A 15,675-nucleotide genomic window follows, 5' to 3' on the forward strand; every position below is an offset into this window, starting at 1 on the left:
ACTCACGTCGGCAATATTTTGAAGTACAGGTGCGGCAATGAAAACAACATAAGGCGCAAATTCGGCTGTGCGCAAAACTTTTAACGCTTGTGGTTCTACATCAAGAATTGCCATTCTACCCTCTTCGTGTATTTTTCTTATTGTTTCTAATTTCGTCCCATACATGGCATCTTCATGGGTTCCTGTACAAAAAAATATATAATTGTTTGTTAGTAAAATTTTTCATCTTTTAGTAATTCTATTTTACAAAAAAAAAAAATTCTCTTGCCATATTCCAGGTACTCATTAGCAGCGATATCTGCCATCATTTCATCATGCGATACGAAATAATAATTGCGTCCATTTTCTTCGTCGTTTCGTGGAGGCCTCGTTGTATCTAAAAATAAAATTTTGATATAAATTCTATAACTAAAAATTATTTTTCAATATTTAATTACTTAATCGTTAATTGAATAATTTAATTATTAAACTTCTTTAGGATTCTTTCTCTTTAAAATTTGAAATGAATGAAAAAATAATTCATTACTAAAATATAACTTACGTGGAATTGGATAGGCGTATTTATCAGGATGCTTTGCAATTATTGTGTTTTTGATATGGCGACGGCCGACTCCATGGGCTCCCAAAAGTACCAAAGTTTTACGCTGAAAGGCGGGATCTAAAAAAAAGTCACACAGTAAATCCAAATGTCGAATGTATTTATATACTCTTGAAAAATAAATCCTACTCCAACGATTTTTTAAAAGCTCAAAATCACTCAACTTTTGTTCAATATATTGTCAATTGTTTCATTGTCTAAATTCTGCGGACATTTGCAAAAAAGAAATCCGTTTAATTGCATTGTTGGAAAATTGCTTTTCAACGGTGAAAAATGAAACAACCAACTTAGTTTTCTTTTTTTTTTTATTTTCTGAAAACACACGCACGCAACTTTTTGAATAAAATATCATAACGTGAAATCTCACATTAAATTATTCCACACATCGTGTAATTATAACGAAATATTTCATTTTATAACGTAAAATTCAGATGTTAAAATTTATTAGTCAAAAATTAATATCTGTTATTTGTTTGCAACACAAATTTCTCCAAGTGCATAAAATTAATGAGAACACTGCATTCAGTAATTTAAAACATATAAACTCAGTAAAATAATGAATTAATAATTCATGTGAAATAAATGTTTTTGTATTAATTATTATTATTTCATACAAATCCAAAAAGTAAAAGAAAATAAACATTTGACCACACAATTCATCAATCATTTTTGGACTTACGTCTAAATTATGTTCAGAGTTAAAGTAATTTGAAGCGCACTATAATATTATCTCCCGTTCATTCCCTAAACCAAATTAACAAAATTCATTAAAATCTAAAATAATACTTTTCAAAATTCAATTTGACTTAAATTTTCATTTTTAAATTATTATTATAAAATTAAAAAAATAGATGTTTAAATTATTTTAATTTAGTTCTGCTAATAAATCATAATTAAAACGAAAGTTAAAAAAAAAATGAAAATTTACATTCAAAAAGTTGACGATTTATTGATAAATTATTATTGTAATAAATTTTTAACCGTTTTGACAATTTATAAAAAAAATATATTGAAGTGCTTTCAAGCTAAAAGTTATGCCTTTTTATTATATAAATCCTATGAATCATATAATGTCACATTCTTTGGTTATTTGCAGGCACATATAGCTGTTCGGCAATTTTGATTTATCACAGAAGTAATCGAGAAAATCGGGCAATATTGTCAATTGATAAAACAAACAGAAAAAAATACGATTTGTGATTCAGAGGTCAATATTAATATCGCAATCTCTCTCTCTATATATATTGACATTAATAACTACAGAACTAACTATTTTCGTGTCTCCCCTTTTTTTAAATCATTAGCGAATCAATTTCGTGTCTCCCCCCTTATTTTATATTATTATCGAATCAATTTATTAAATTAATACTCACAGGGAAGCTTTACGACCTCCTCATATGTGACCAGATCCAGCTGGTCGAAGACCGCATTGTGCTTCGCTAAATATTTATCCTTATATTGTTTCTTCTTCCGGCCAAATATTGAGCAATTTACTGTAAAAAATAAAAGATTATTAGCATTCATTTGAAATTAATTATTTAATTTAATTAATCAATTAAAAATTTAATTAAATTTCAACTTGAAAAATTTAATTTTGTTATATAAATTTGATTATTATTTTCTAGCCTAATAAAAAAAAGCGGAAATTTTCGAAAAATTGTAAAATTAATTTTAAAAGTAAATAAATTATTAACTTTGAAATTTGTTCAAAGTAGATTTAAAATTTCTTCAACATTTGTATTTTTAAATGATAGAATTTAATAATTTCAATATTTTTTCATATTAATTTTTGAAAATCAGCATTTTATGATATAAATATAAATGAACAAAGAAGCTGTCAGCTGAAACAATAAATTATACCTAGAATAGAAATCAATAATTAAATATATTTTAACAATAATTGAACCCTACAAAACATAATGAGTGCGAAAAGTGCGCTTCCAGCATCAATACAGTGTTTCTACGTCGGATATGAGAGATTCGAAAGCTTTTATTTTTTATTATAATTTACCTAAGTGAAATAATCAATCAGTGTTTCACAGCCACTTTTATTTTCAAAAAGCCATTTCTCAGGAAGCCACACGAGTAGTCGAGCTATCGTTTTTCTTTTTTTTTTTTTTTTTTTTTTTCAATTTTCAGGTAAATTTGAAATTTCTCGTGCGTTGTTTTTTTTTAAATTTCATCGAGAAAATTCAAATTTAATAAACCTGTTATTTTTTTTTTTTAATCGCAGCTCGGAATTCTCGTTAAAAAATAAAGAAAAAAAAAGATGTTCCAGCAGTTCACAAATCGTGAAAAAGAAGAATGAAAAGGAAATATTTATGCATGACAAAATGCGTGAATGGTATGAAATACTGTGCCATGAATGATACTCTTTGCAAAAAGGATTCGTGCCAAGAAGCTTAAAATATATTAACATTACGCTTAACAAGCTCAACTTAGAGTGATGCGTTTATATTTATAATGTATAAGCATGGAGTTTAATATACATAAAAGCATTCTATATTTTTTTCCATTGTTGTTTTCTAATCGTTAGCAGTCAAAAGTTGATAAATATTCATTGATGCAAATACACAACTGTCACCTGTATATATATATATTGTCGAAACAAAAAAAACTTTCACAATTTTTTCAAGCTTCTCCGGAATCAGAAATTAATTTTATGGTATTAATTATAATTATCAATTAATATGAATTTAACGCAAAATTTATAATAAAAAAAAAATTCTGTTTCTGATATTCGAAGAAACTTATTACCCAAATAAAAAAGAAAAATATGACATGCGCGAATAATTAACAATCCTCAGAATATATTTCAACATTATATTAACATTCAGTATTATTGTAGTGTACATACTCTCTCCCTTAAAAAAAATGTATTTTTAAAAAAAGATATTTTTTATCATCTTTTTTTTTTTTTGACATTTATCTGCGCTTTTATGTTCAGGAACATATTTTTCTGATACATTTCAGATATATACAAATTTTCACACATTATATATACGATCAATTTTTTTGCTTGGAGGAGAAAATTTTTAAACCCATTCTTCTTCATCACTTTGTCGTATCGGTCTCATATATGTATGAATTATATATATAGCAAGTGTATAGGAAAAGTGCACGTTTCTCGAATCACTTACAATGTAGCAATTTTCAAATACATTTTTGACGTTTTATATCAATTTTAAATTACAATTTTTGTCCTGTTTATGAAAAATTTCATTTATTCTCCGTTTATATATGTAATTGTTTCTAAAGAGATGAGAAGAGGGATAAATTATATTACGGAAAGAATATTTTTCTTGAACAAATATTTTGCGATTTTTCTAAATTTCTGTCTTGTCGGTATTTTTTTATTGTGTGTATAATACATGCTTCTACATGAAACCTAAGTGACTGCAGTTTTTTCTACAGCTGCAGACAGAATCGTACCTGTCGAACCATCGCAGCCTTCGGTGTGAGACGAACATCCTCCTTCTCCTTCAGTGTCTAGCCCCGCACAAAATACAACAACGTCATGTCTTTTGCCATTTAATTATTTACAATCAAAAAATTATCTACTTTCCCAGAAAAATTAGTGAAAAAATTGTATATTTTTTTTCCGATGTTTCAAAGAAAAATATTTATTTTATTTATCATACTTTAATTTAAAAGAAATTGTTTTTTAACTTATTTTTATCAGAGACACGGTATATATCAAACGAAAAAAGAAAACCAAATTAATTAGTCTTTATAGGAAAATGTAAGATTAAATTTTATTTTAAAAACTTTTTCTTACAGGGTTTTTTCACTAAAATGATTTGAAGCTTTCGTAAAAGTTGTTTTTTTTTACATAAACGTTTTTTCTTTTTAAAATATAACGGAAGAGTATCTAATATATATAAAAAGTAGGTCGAAGTTTGATACATTAAAAACTAATTTAAAAAATGCATTAAAACCCCAAATCAGGTACATATATATATGCTTAAAAGTTCTTCATTACTCAATCGATATTCAGATACATTTCATTTTTAAGATTATTAGTTAAATCAAAAAATTCGTAATGTAAAAAAAAATTGACTTTCAATCGAAAAATTAACATATCTTCTTAAGTGAATTAAATTGATTATAGATTTTTTTTAAATGAATATTATTAAATTACATTGTCTTAAAATTTTAAAAAAAATGTGAAAAAAATATTCCAAAGTTGTATACAAATAAATTTCCCTCAAAAAGATCAATAATGGTACCATATGTACAATATTTTACAATTTGGAAGTGAAAATAATAGCGGAACTCAGACATACGGAATAATAAAAAATTATTGTAGAAAAAATTATTTACAGGTCGTTTCTTTCATGCTATAAATTTTGAATAATCGATATTTCATGCTTTACTGACAAAAATTGGAATGTATTTCGAAATTTTATTATATATATTTACAATAGATGTAATATAATTTGTAATATAGTTTTTATATTATGTACATATATGAATAAAAATGGTTAAATATATATATATTTTTCTTTCATAACTGATTTTTTATACTGCACTGAAATTCGATTTGAAGATAAACAGTAAAAAGAATATTAAAAAAATAGTAAAACAAAACCAAATTAAAAAAACGATGATTTTTTGGGGGGGCCTAAATTTTCTGGAATTTTATATATTAACAAATTTTTCATTTTGTTCAAAGAGACTGTTCAAGTATTATTACAAAACAATTAAATATACTGTCTGACTAAAAAAGGCCTTTTACTACTGATTACTACTGGATCACGTTTGATATTTTAATTAATTCTTTTAATACTTCAAATAATTTATAAATATAAACGTGCACAAAATTAATTTATATAAATTTTGATTTCCCTGATAAATTCCAAGTTCTTATTAATTTTCCTTATTGCTGTGAAACTCGTGAGAAAAAAATGATCATTTTGTTAGCATTCACAGAAAAATATATACGAAACATATTTCACACCTCATGCGAATTTCATGTGCAACAGACATTCTTTCACGTTCAATAATAAACGAAAATTGCTGGAGAAATTATTCTGCGATTTCATATTTTTTTTTTTTTTTTTTGTAGAAATTATATTCCAAGTGGCTGCATTGGTTTTTATTTTATTATTATAATAATAAACATATCGTAGAATTATAAATATAATTAGACATCCAGATCACAAAATAATTGGAGTTCAAACTCGACTCAAAAATAATTGTAAAATAATAATTGTCAATTTAATTTTAATTATTGTATGAAATTATAAATATAATAAATGTATTTTTATAATTAAAATAAAATTATTTTGATAATAAATAAAAAATTTTCCTTTTAATCAATAAGAACTATTATTTTGATAGACAAAATAACAAATGCGATCTGCTGGAATTTAATTGGCGCTATTTTGAAACTCTCATTTCGCTTTTGCTAATAAATGAAGAAAAAAAAATGCATAAGTTCTTTTTAATTATAGAAATTTCTACTTTTATGAAAAATTTTTTTGAAAATAATACAGGGCTAGTTTAAAGCCTTTTTATTAAAGGCTATTTTTTATATAAAAAAAATATTCATATGTAAACCGCAAAATTTCTATCAATTTTCACCTTAAAAATTATTTTTATGAAAAACAACATCAATTTCTCGTTTCTATACTAATTATACGTATAACATTTATTTTTCTTGTTTTCCTTTTTTTTTTAATGAAGAATCTCTCTAAAAATTCTCGTTAAAAATTGAAATACATTAATTGGCAGTTTTTCCCATTATTTTTTTTTTTTTTTTGGCGAAACGTTTTTAATTATAAAAATTTTCCAAAAGAAATTTTCTCTTCGAAATTAAAAAATATTTTTTTTTTCCTTCTGTGATTTCATTATTCAATATAAACTCCATGAAAGCTCGTGAATAATGTCGTGCTGTGTATTGTGAAACGTGATTATATAATTAATTAATTAAAAAAAAAATTGATTAAACAATACATGAATGTATAAACTCACCTTGTTCCTGTTTATTTTTTTCCATCGCTAGACAGGCAATTCGCCATTCCTGTAGTTCTGGAGATGGTATTAAACCCGCGGATCCAGCCGCGTTGTCTTTTCGTGCCTGCCACCAATGGTGATCGTCTTTACTTATGATTTGTAAAATATCGCCGGTCTTAAATGCGATTCCAGCCTGTGCACATGGTATCAATTCATCATCCAATGGATCGTAGTCGAATTGCGCCCGAACGAATATCTGTCATAAAAGAAAATCAAGAAATTAATAAAAAAAATATCGTGAAAGAAAAATTATATTAATATATTCACCATTATATATTAATGTAAGCAAAAGTGTAATTATTTTATACAATTATTTATGTACATCAAACAAAAATTTTTTATTAACATTAAAAATTTTTTATTCTAAAATTGTTTTCCAATTATTTTCAATTTGTAGCAATAAAAAAACATTTACAAATTTTTGACGAGAGAAAAAGATTTAAAAAAATCCGCTACTATCATTTTTAATTAAAAAAAAAATATTGTAATAGAAAAATGTGTATGTATACAATTTGTTTGCGTGTCATGTAAAAAAAAAAATTCTAATTTTATGAAAAAAAAAATTCTAATTTTATGAAAAAAAAAATTTAGCGATAAACTGAGAAAAATTTAGAGATTCAGAGGAATTACTACTGTATCTAAAAAAAATCTATTATTCCAACGCCAAAAGCGAAAAAAATAGTGAAATAATTTAATACTACGCTAAAGGAGTAAAAGAATATTTTTCAATTTCAGTTAAAACAGAAATCAAACTTTCATATTTTTTTTTGAAAATCGTTAATGAACAAAATAATAAATAAATAAAAATTATTACCATTTTTTTTTTATTTTCAACTAATGGAAAAAGTTTTCTCATCCATTTAGCGTGTTACACATTTTTTATATTATGCAAGCGACTAGTGGAAAAATAAATTTTTAAAATCTAAATTTTCAATGCATTGATTCGTAAAATATCCATAACTCTTTTTTTGTCAATAGTAGCAAATGAAAAAACATGACTTTTTCACAAGCTTTTTTCGAAGTTAAAAATTATTTATAATAAAAGCATTCAATCTAATTTTGATTATTCTAACACACACTACATTTTAAATTTTATTAAAATAAATTAAACACCATTAAAAATATCACAAAAAAAAAATATATTTTGAACATCAAGAACAAAAATTAATTCACGTGCCAATTAGAGAAAAAAATATTTAGATAGTATGTGTGTGAGATAGAGAAAGAGAGAGAGGAACAGGAATAAAAATATTTGATAGATAAATAGAATTTACAATGATGTGTTCATTGTTAATTCAAAATATTTTAGTAGAAAACTCTCGAAATCGGAACAGATTTAAAAAAAAAAATTTCAATAAAATTAGAAAATAAATAAAAATAAATAAAAATAAATGCACATTAAATGAGTATATATATATACATTTTAAAAAATGAGAAACATACCTAGATGCGTCATTATTTGGTTTATTGTCATTATTATTTTCAACTATAATAAAAATAATAATAAATATAAAAAACAATAAAAAAGGCATAATTGTAATTTAAAATCAAAATAATGAAGCATCTAGGCTTACATCAATTTTACAATACATTAACAGCACACGCAGTTTATTTGACATAAACAATTTTTTCATTGCAGCACAACATATTATTATTAATGTTAATTAATAACATTTTTTTATCGGAGATTTGGGTAAAATATTAATTATCAAAATTTACAAATTGTTTTCAAGTCCACATTGTTCATATTATGTACAACAATGGATTACATACATCAATGTTTCGAACAAAGGCCGAGAAGGTTTTTTTTTTTTTTTTACTTTTAATAAAGGAAAATTAGGAAATGGGATTTTTCGAAAAATTAATTAATATAAAATAATAAGAGTATTGAATAATAATATAATAAATAATAATTATTATTAATATTATTATTAAAATTTATTATTTGTAATATTCTCTTAATAAAGAATTTCATTTTATGTTATCACAATAAATTGTTCAATTTTTCTATTCATTTTATCCAGTTCTTTATATTTTCCCTAAAATTGTAAATATTATTTTTTTTGTATATAAAAAGTAGTTCTATTTTTTTCATAAAATAAAAATTAAAAAATAACTTAATGAGATTTCTTTCTCCTGCAAAAAAAAAAATCATTGGCTTCTAATTTTTTTTTTAATTTGAAAAATATTTTAATTTCTTTGATGTGAAAAAAAACCTCTTTGACACAAAAAAATAGTCCTTTTTTGTAGAAAAAAAATTCTTGAAATTGAAAAACAATTTTTTTACATCGAAGAATAATTTTTTTAATACAAATAATACTTTCTTTCATTAAAAAAAATTTCTTTTTATTTAAAGTGTAGACTGAGAACAATTCAATAGAGAAAGTATATTCCGAGAATTTTCCACTTTTTCTTTAAAAAAAAAGAAAAAAAAAAAAAAACAGGAACGTAGACGATCGTCAAGGGACAAAGAGAACGGAAAAAAAGATTCGTAAAATTGAAGATAAAGGAAGGAAGAGATATATATATATATAAGAAAAAAGGGGGTGTGAGAGGACAGGAAGTTTTATAGACGTAAAACGCATAGCCTTCTAACTACAGCAGTCAAATCACACCAGAGCAAGTGGTGGTACTTACTAACACTGGCAGAGGCCTAATCCTGAACAACTAGAGTGTTGAAGAAACAGAAAAAAGGAAGTTAATTATTAAATCGTTGAGTGGCTTCGAAATATTCAGATTACGATCGTGGAACACATCATAATCGATCAAAAAAAGTTTTGTCAGCCTCCTGACTAATTTTTTTTTTCGTTTTTTTTTTTTTTTGGTTTTTAACAAATTTTTTTTTTTTTTCTTTTTTTTCAGATGGCTAATAATGCTTATCCGACACATGCAGATCATACTAGGTGCCAGATATCACCGACAAGATTAAATATATCTTTTCAGCATATATAGACAACACGATCAATCACACTGTCAAAATGTCATATTTTTTAACACGCGTTCGCGTCGTTTGATCTTCACCGACCTTTTAACCGGTGAAGTTATGTACAAAAAAATTAATTGAGAAAATTATCTTCAATTTATTAAAAAGGAAATTTTTTTTTACTTTTTTAGCTCAAAACAAATAATATAATTTTCTTATAAAATAAATCTTTTAATTGAAAAAATTCTGAAAATTTGGATTTTTGGTATCTTAGTAGAAAAAAAATTCTACATTTTCAATTTGTTGGAAAATATTTATAAATTTTCAATTTTGTAGAAAATTATCTTGAATTTAATAATCCCTAAATATTATTTTCTTTCAAATTTTATGATTTGATTTTTTTTCTTAGGGAAATAATTTTATAATTTAATTTTTTTTTGTGATTTACAATTTACGACTCCAGTCAGAAGGTTCGGATGGGAGTCAACAAACGCATTTTCGAAAAGTGGAAATTCATTTCCAAGACCCATTCGTTTATGAATTTTATTTGCTTTAAAAAAAAAAACTGAACATTGCTGATAGATTGATATATGAATTTCTCATTCTTGATTAAAATTTTTTTGTTAATGAAAATTGTCATTTAAATTGATGAAAAAAATGGCAAAACTACAAAACTAATTTTCATGTGCAATGCTTTTGAAATGAAATAGTGAAGCTATTGATTCTATTTATATAAGCTACTAATCCTGTGTAAAGTGAAGCTACTAATTTTATATATGTATACAGTGAAGCTAAAACAATTTCATGAATAATGAAGCTGTATTATTTTAGTGTATAATGAAGCTTTATTAATTTCGTGTGATAATGAAGCTATATTAATTTCGTGTGATAATGAAGCTATAAATAGCAACTGATGAAGCTATAAATAGCAACTGATGAAGCTATAAATTCATCATATAATGAAGCTATAAATTTATCATATAGTGAAGCTATGAATTTCGTTTATGAAGCAATTGATTCTGTCTGGTGAAACTGACTGATTTCATATATATATATATATTGTATAGTGAAGCTATACTATTGCTTTCTAATTTAGCTGTCAGATGATGGGAAGTTATTTCCATCATGCGTGGAATGTTATGTCTGGTGAAGTTTAAGCTAACAATAAAGCTCCGCCAACAATTGGGTCGTAAAAGGAAATTGCTTTAGGCAGATAGGTTTACGAGACTATTGAAAGGGGAAATAAGGGGGGGAGGGGCGATCTTTGCCTTCATTTAGTGCCCAACTATCTTCATGGATGAGGTGCGTTTATCAGCTACTGAATGGGTTTCAGAAATGTTCCCCCTGTAACGAGCAAGCGCAGTTAGCAAGCAATTTTTTTTTTCTCAAAATAATGCATTTTCAGATTTTTTTTTTTATATAAAACGCCAGATGACGTCTTCGCGAATTATTATTTTTTTTTTTTCGTGCATAGGTGGAGAGAAACTACCATATCTACAATTTTAGGAAACAATTGGAAACTATATATATTTTTTCAGGGGGGGGGGATGTGGTTAAATTTTTTTTTTAAAATCACACCTTTGTGTCGGAGAGAAAATTTTTCTTTTATAAAAACTTGCTAATTGTCTGTTAAGATAATTCTATCCGACATGCGGGTGGATCTCTCTTGAGAAATGAGATTGTTAAGGATGAATCTTTCATTTTTTAATTCTTTGATTCTTTTGTTATAAAATTTTCTTTTATCAAAAAAAAAAAGAAAGAAAGAATCTTCCTTAATTTAACATTTCAAAGTCATTGAATAAATTACAAAATACAATCAATTTGAAGAAAAAAGATTATGGGAGGAATACGTGAAAGAGACAAAAAAAAATATTATTTTGCTGTAGGAATTTTTTTTAAAAACACTTGATAATATAAAAGACATGAAATGATAAATAGGAATAGATGTATAAATTTTCTACACAGTGAATAGCAGGTACTCATTTATATATATATGTAAACATAATATATATATATATATAACTTGTCTGGTGGACTGACTGCTGCTATTTGTTGCGCACGTACAAGTTGCTTTCTCTGTCGAATCGACGATATTCAATTACCGAAGTAACAATCGGTATTTGAAGAGACATCGCTTTTTAAACATCGTTCGTCTGATACTGCAACGTTTTTTTTTTTTTTTTTTTTTTAATAATTTTTTTTGTGCCTCCGTGATGATTAGATGATTAATGATGTGGCAACAACAATATATAAACACAGATACACAACATTACCTAAATTGTCCCGGCAAACTGCAACAATTACTTTTTCGATACAAGAAAATTCTTTTAATTTTCAAGACAATTCAAGCGCAACACAAAAAAAATTTTTTTTTTTAAATTTTCTACTTTTTTCTAGTTTTTAAAAATTATGACGAAATTTGGAAATCTTTCAAAATTACTGCCAATTTTTGATTTTGAAAATAAAAAATTTTTTCCGCTCAAATCTTAATATTGGAAATTTTTAATTAATAATATCATTTATTGTGGTTTCTCTAAAATTATTTGAATTAAATAAATTTGTTTTTAATTAATTTACTGTTCTCAATTGTTTCTAAAGGAAACAAAAAAAATGAATCACTTTAACAAAATTGAATATTACAAAATTTACAAGCCACAATAAATAATATTCAACCGATTTTAATTCGTGTTACAAATAAAAATCAGTTTTTTTAAAAAGCATAAAAATTTTCAATGTTTCTAAATTCAACTTTTTTTCTTTTTTTTAAAAAAAAGAACCGACAATTCTGTAAAACGAACGTTTCAGCATTCAAAGTATAAATTCACCTTTTATCTTCAAGGTAAAAGTGAGTTGAAGGTTTTTGAAGATAAACGTCTTCAAGGAAAGAGAGGGTATATTCGTTTGAAGAAGATAAATAAAAAGGATTCTTTTATACATATATATATATATGTGAAAATTGATTTTCTCGTTATGAGAATTAGAGGAATGGGAATTCGTGCAGAATAGTACGGGATTGCGGATATTTTGATAAAACGTAATATATATATGGTGTCACAGACTGGAAATATATAGACAATGGACTGACGACACTGACGTGTTGTGCGAATAATGATGTACAAAGTGCGACATATCAGTCTGGTATTATTGTACTATTTCTACGACACAAAAGGAGGTCACTGTTATAGGCGACGTGCTTCAACGCAATATTTTTGCAGTTCATGCTTTATTATGTCTTCGTACAATGTGCTGCCGCAAATAATGACATTCTTCTTCTAAATATGTGGCAGCTTAATGTACATTTATTTAATTATTTATAGCTTATTAAGTGGGAAAAAGACGGAGACGTCATATTAAATCTAAGACCCAATACAATCTGCTTGCTTATTTAATAAAAACGTATATGTCAAAAAATTTGAATTCATTTTTCAATAAAAAAACCCTTAAAAAAGATCAAACCAATAAAAAAATTCAATTTATTTCCATTTAATTTTCAGTTTGAAAATATGAAAATTCTTTTTTTTTTTCTATTGCATCGATCCTATTAATGATTCCTGATGATTCGAATAACGAATTCAAGATTTTTTTTTTCCAATTCAGGACAAAATATCGAGGTCTTTGACTGTCTCCATTAAAACGGCCACTCTTTAATGAGCCGTAAGCTGCTTAAGAATAAATCCGGCACAATTGCTTTTATATTAATTATTATTAATCAGTCTGAGACTGAAATATAAATGGAGCAAAAAAAAAAAAAAAAAAAAAATGAGAAAAACGATTTAAAACGTCTCACAGCTCATTATTTTGATTATTAATTATATATATTTATCACCTAAACTATTGTAAAATTTTCCCTCTAATAAATATTTGACTATAAAAATTTATTTTTTGGAAAATAAATATTTCCCAATCAAATTTTAATTACCAATATTTTTTTAGATAATTTTTTTTTTTTTTTGAAAATAAAAATATTGGCACTTTCTATTTACATAGAGTTTAGGCGAATTCTTATTTATTTCTGATGAAAATAATCTCATCGAATTTCTTTCAGTCATTTTTGTCATAAAACGAAGAATTATTTTCAACGTTTTATATAAGATACTTACACAATGGTAATTCATATATAGTTTTTTTTTTTTGTCAAATATGACATCGACTAGAATATACTAAAACATTTACAGGAATACAATGTAACTACAATATTTTTTCATATACAAATCAGAAAAAATTTCAATGCAGATCTTTGCCTTTACTCGTCATGAAGAGTATTCGTTGTAATAACATAGAAATTTTTTTTTTTTTTTTTCATTGAAGATTATAACTTGTGACTAGATTTTCTTTTAGGCGTACAATTGTGACGTCAATAAAGAATATATATCTTTATTATATAGTTAATCTTTAGAAGATAACTTTTTTTGTTCAACACTTAAAGCAATAAACGTCCATTTTTTTTTTTTGAAAAAGGACGTCAATTTTCTATCTTGAAAAAAATTCAAGATTTGGATCTAAAAATTATACCCTCACTTGCATGAGTTTTTTGTAGAAAATTTATATTTTTAGAAAAAAAAAATAATTAAAAACCTATTCGAGATTATTGAAAAATGTCACCCTTTCAATTTTACGGAGATTTTAAACAAAATTGAAATTATCTTATAATTTCAAAGAAAAGGTAAAATTATATTTTCTCAAAAAAATTGTTTTCTTTGGAAAAAAATTTCAAATTTTCTTTTTTAAAGAAAGTATATAAATTATGTCTTTTGATTGATAGGTCGAATCGATTGTTTTGTTATTATCACGATGCAAAGAGCCATCGACAAAAAAGCCTTTTGTGAATATAACCTTCATGCAGGTGAGGGTAATCTTTGGTGTAACAAAAGCTTTATTATTTTTGACATCAAACGATGTTGAATAAAAAATGGAATAAGCATTTTCTCTCTTTTTTTCATCAACAAACTTTCAAATATCATTAACTTTTTATACACACTTGAAAAACCCTCACCAAATTTTGCTTTCGAAAAAAAAAAAAAAATCTATATATAACATGCACTTATATATGATAAAAATTACTATAAAGCGTTTGTTACACCATTTCTCCTATTTTTTTAGGACAATAAACTTTGCGTAAAATACAAACTGTGCAAATTTCAAACTCTCGATATACACGCGTATAAATATAAATTTACTTCAATTGCGTAGAGCAATGCTCAATAAATATCAAGATCTATATATGTATATAATTATTAATAAATTACGTGAACGTAGACACGCAATATAAACAATCAAACGAGCAGAGAGCCGTGCTTAATATATTTAAATATATATTAATTATATATATATATATATATTTATTATTCATAATCCTAAGAAAACAAAGAAATATTATATATATATATATATAATAATCATGCACTCTTCGTACAATGGACAATCGAAGCAACGTTCTATGTTCAATTAATCATAAAAGAATATTTATATATATATTTAACGTGTAATTTCAACATTATAGGCAAACTTTGAAGGATGCGAGTCAATAATAAGGTAAAAAACAAACTCAGAGACAGAAAAGAAAAAAAAAAGTAAAAAAAAATAGAATAAGCAATGGAAGTGTACTTGTGTGGAGAATTTATTCTGGGAATTAAACTTTTCCGTTTTACAACCGATAATAATAATTCATCAAAATAATCTCCAAAACGTTAATTTTTATATTTTAAACAAAAAAAAAAAACAAAAATAATAAAGAAATTAAAATTAAAACAATCACAAGCACGAAAACGAAACGACAAAAAAATTACGTTACAGTCCATATATTTAATTTTTAATTCAACAATTTTTTAATACGTTAAATTTATCATCTTATTTACTTATCAGTTCATTAATTTATTGTTTTATTCACTTATTGAGATTAATTATACTCTAAAATTCGTTAGGGAATATTTAGATATTATGTAAGTATTTTAGGAAAGTATTTATGAATAAATAATTTCCTATTCGCAATTAAATTCAACTTACATAATACCATAATATAAGAAAATTTAAACAAAGCTTTATTCAAATTTGTTTAAAAAAAAATTTGATTAAACAAAAATTAAAACTAATTCAACAGATTATTCGTTTAATTACCAATTCTATTTCATATTAGATA

The 15,675-nt window shown here is 24.9% G+C and overlaps 1 protein-coding gene across 8 annotated transcripts in view; it reads right to left on the reverse strand.

Annotated features, from left to right (window-relative positions):
- Nucleotides 1-15,675, reverse strand: part of LOC127289598 (peripheral plasma membrane protein CASK) — a 157,320-nt gene that overhangs the window by 3,598 nt on the left and 138,047 nt on the right. For 3 of the 8 annotated variants that reach the window (XM_051317611.1, XM_051317612.1, XM_051317618.1), the window contains 7 exons: nucleotides 9,254-9,283; nucleotides 6,575-6,812; nucleotides 4,031-4,087; nucleotides 1,972-2,091; nucleotides 542-658; nucleotides 269-376; nucleotides 7-182 (listed from right to left, as the gene is read on the reverse strand). In XM_051317611.1, coding sequence (XP_051173568.1) covers nucleotides 7-182; nucleotides 269-376; nucleotides 542-658; nucleotides 1,972-2,091; nucleotides 4,031-4,087; nucleotides 6,575-6,812; nucleotides 9,254-9,283 — 846 coding nt within the window. The remainder of the gene's footprint in view (nucleotides 1-6; nucleotides 183-268; nucleotides 377-541; nucleotides 659-1,971; nucleotides 2,092-4,030; nucleotides 4,088-6,574; nucleotides 6,813-9,253; nucleotides 9,284-15,675) is intronic. The other 5 variants (XM_051317614.1, XM_051317613.1, XM_051317616.1 and 2 more) reach the window with 3 other exon arrangements.

Source organism: Leptopilina boulardi, unplaced genomic scaffold (assembly GCF_019393585.1).
Source record: "Leptopilina boulardi isolate dan_hultmark-lab unplaced genomic scaffold, ZJU_Lbou_2.1 LbouV2_48, whole genome shotgun sequence".
Lineage (NCBI taxonomy): Eukaryota > Metazoa > Arthropoda > Insecta > Hymenoptera > Figitidae > Leptopilina > Leptopilina boulardi.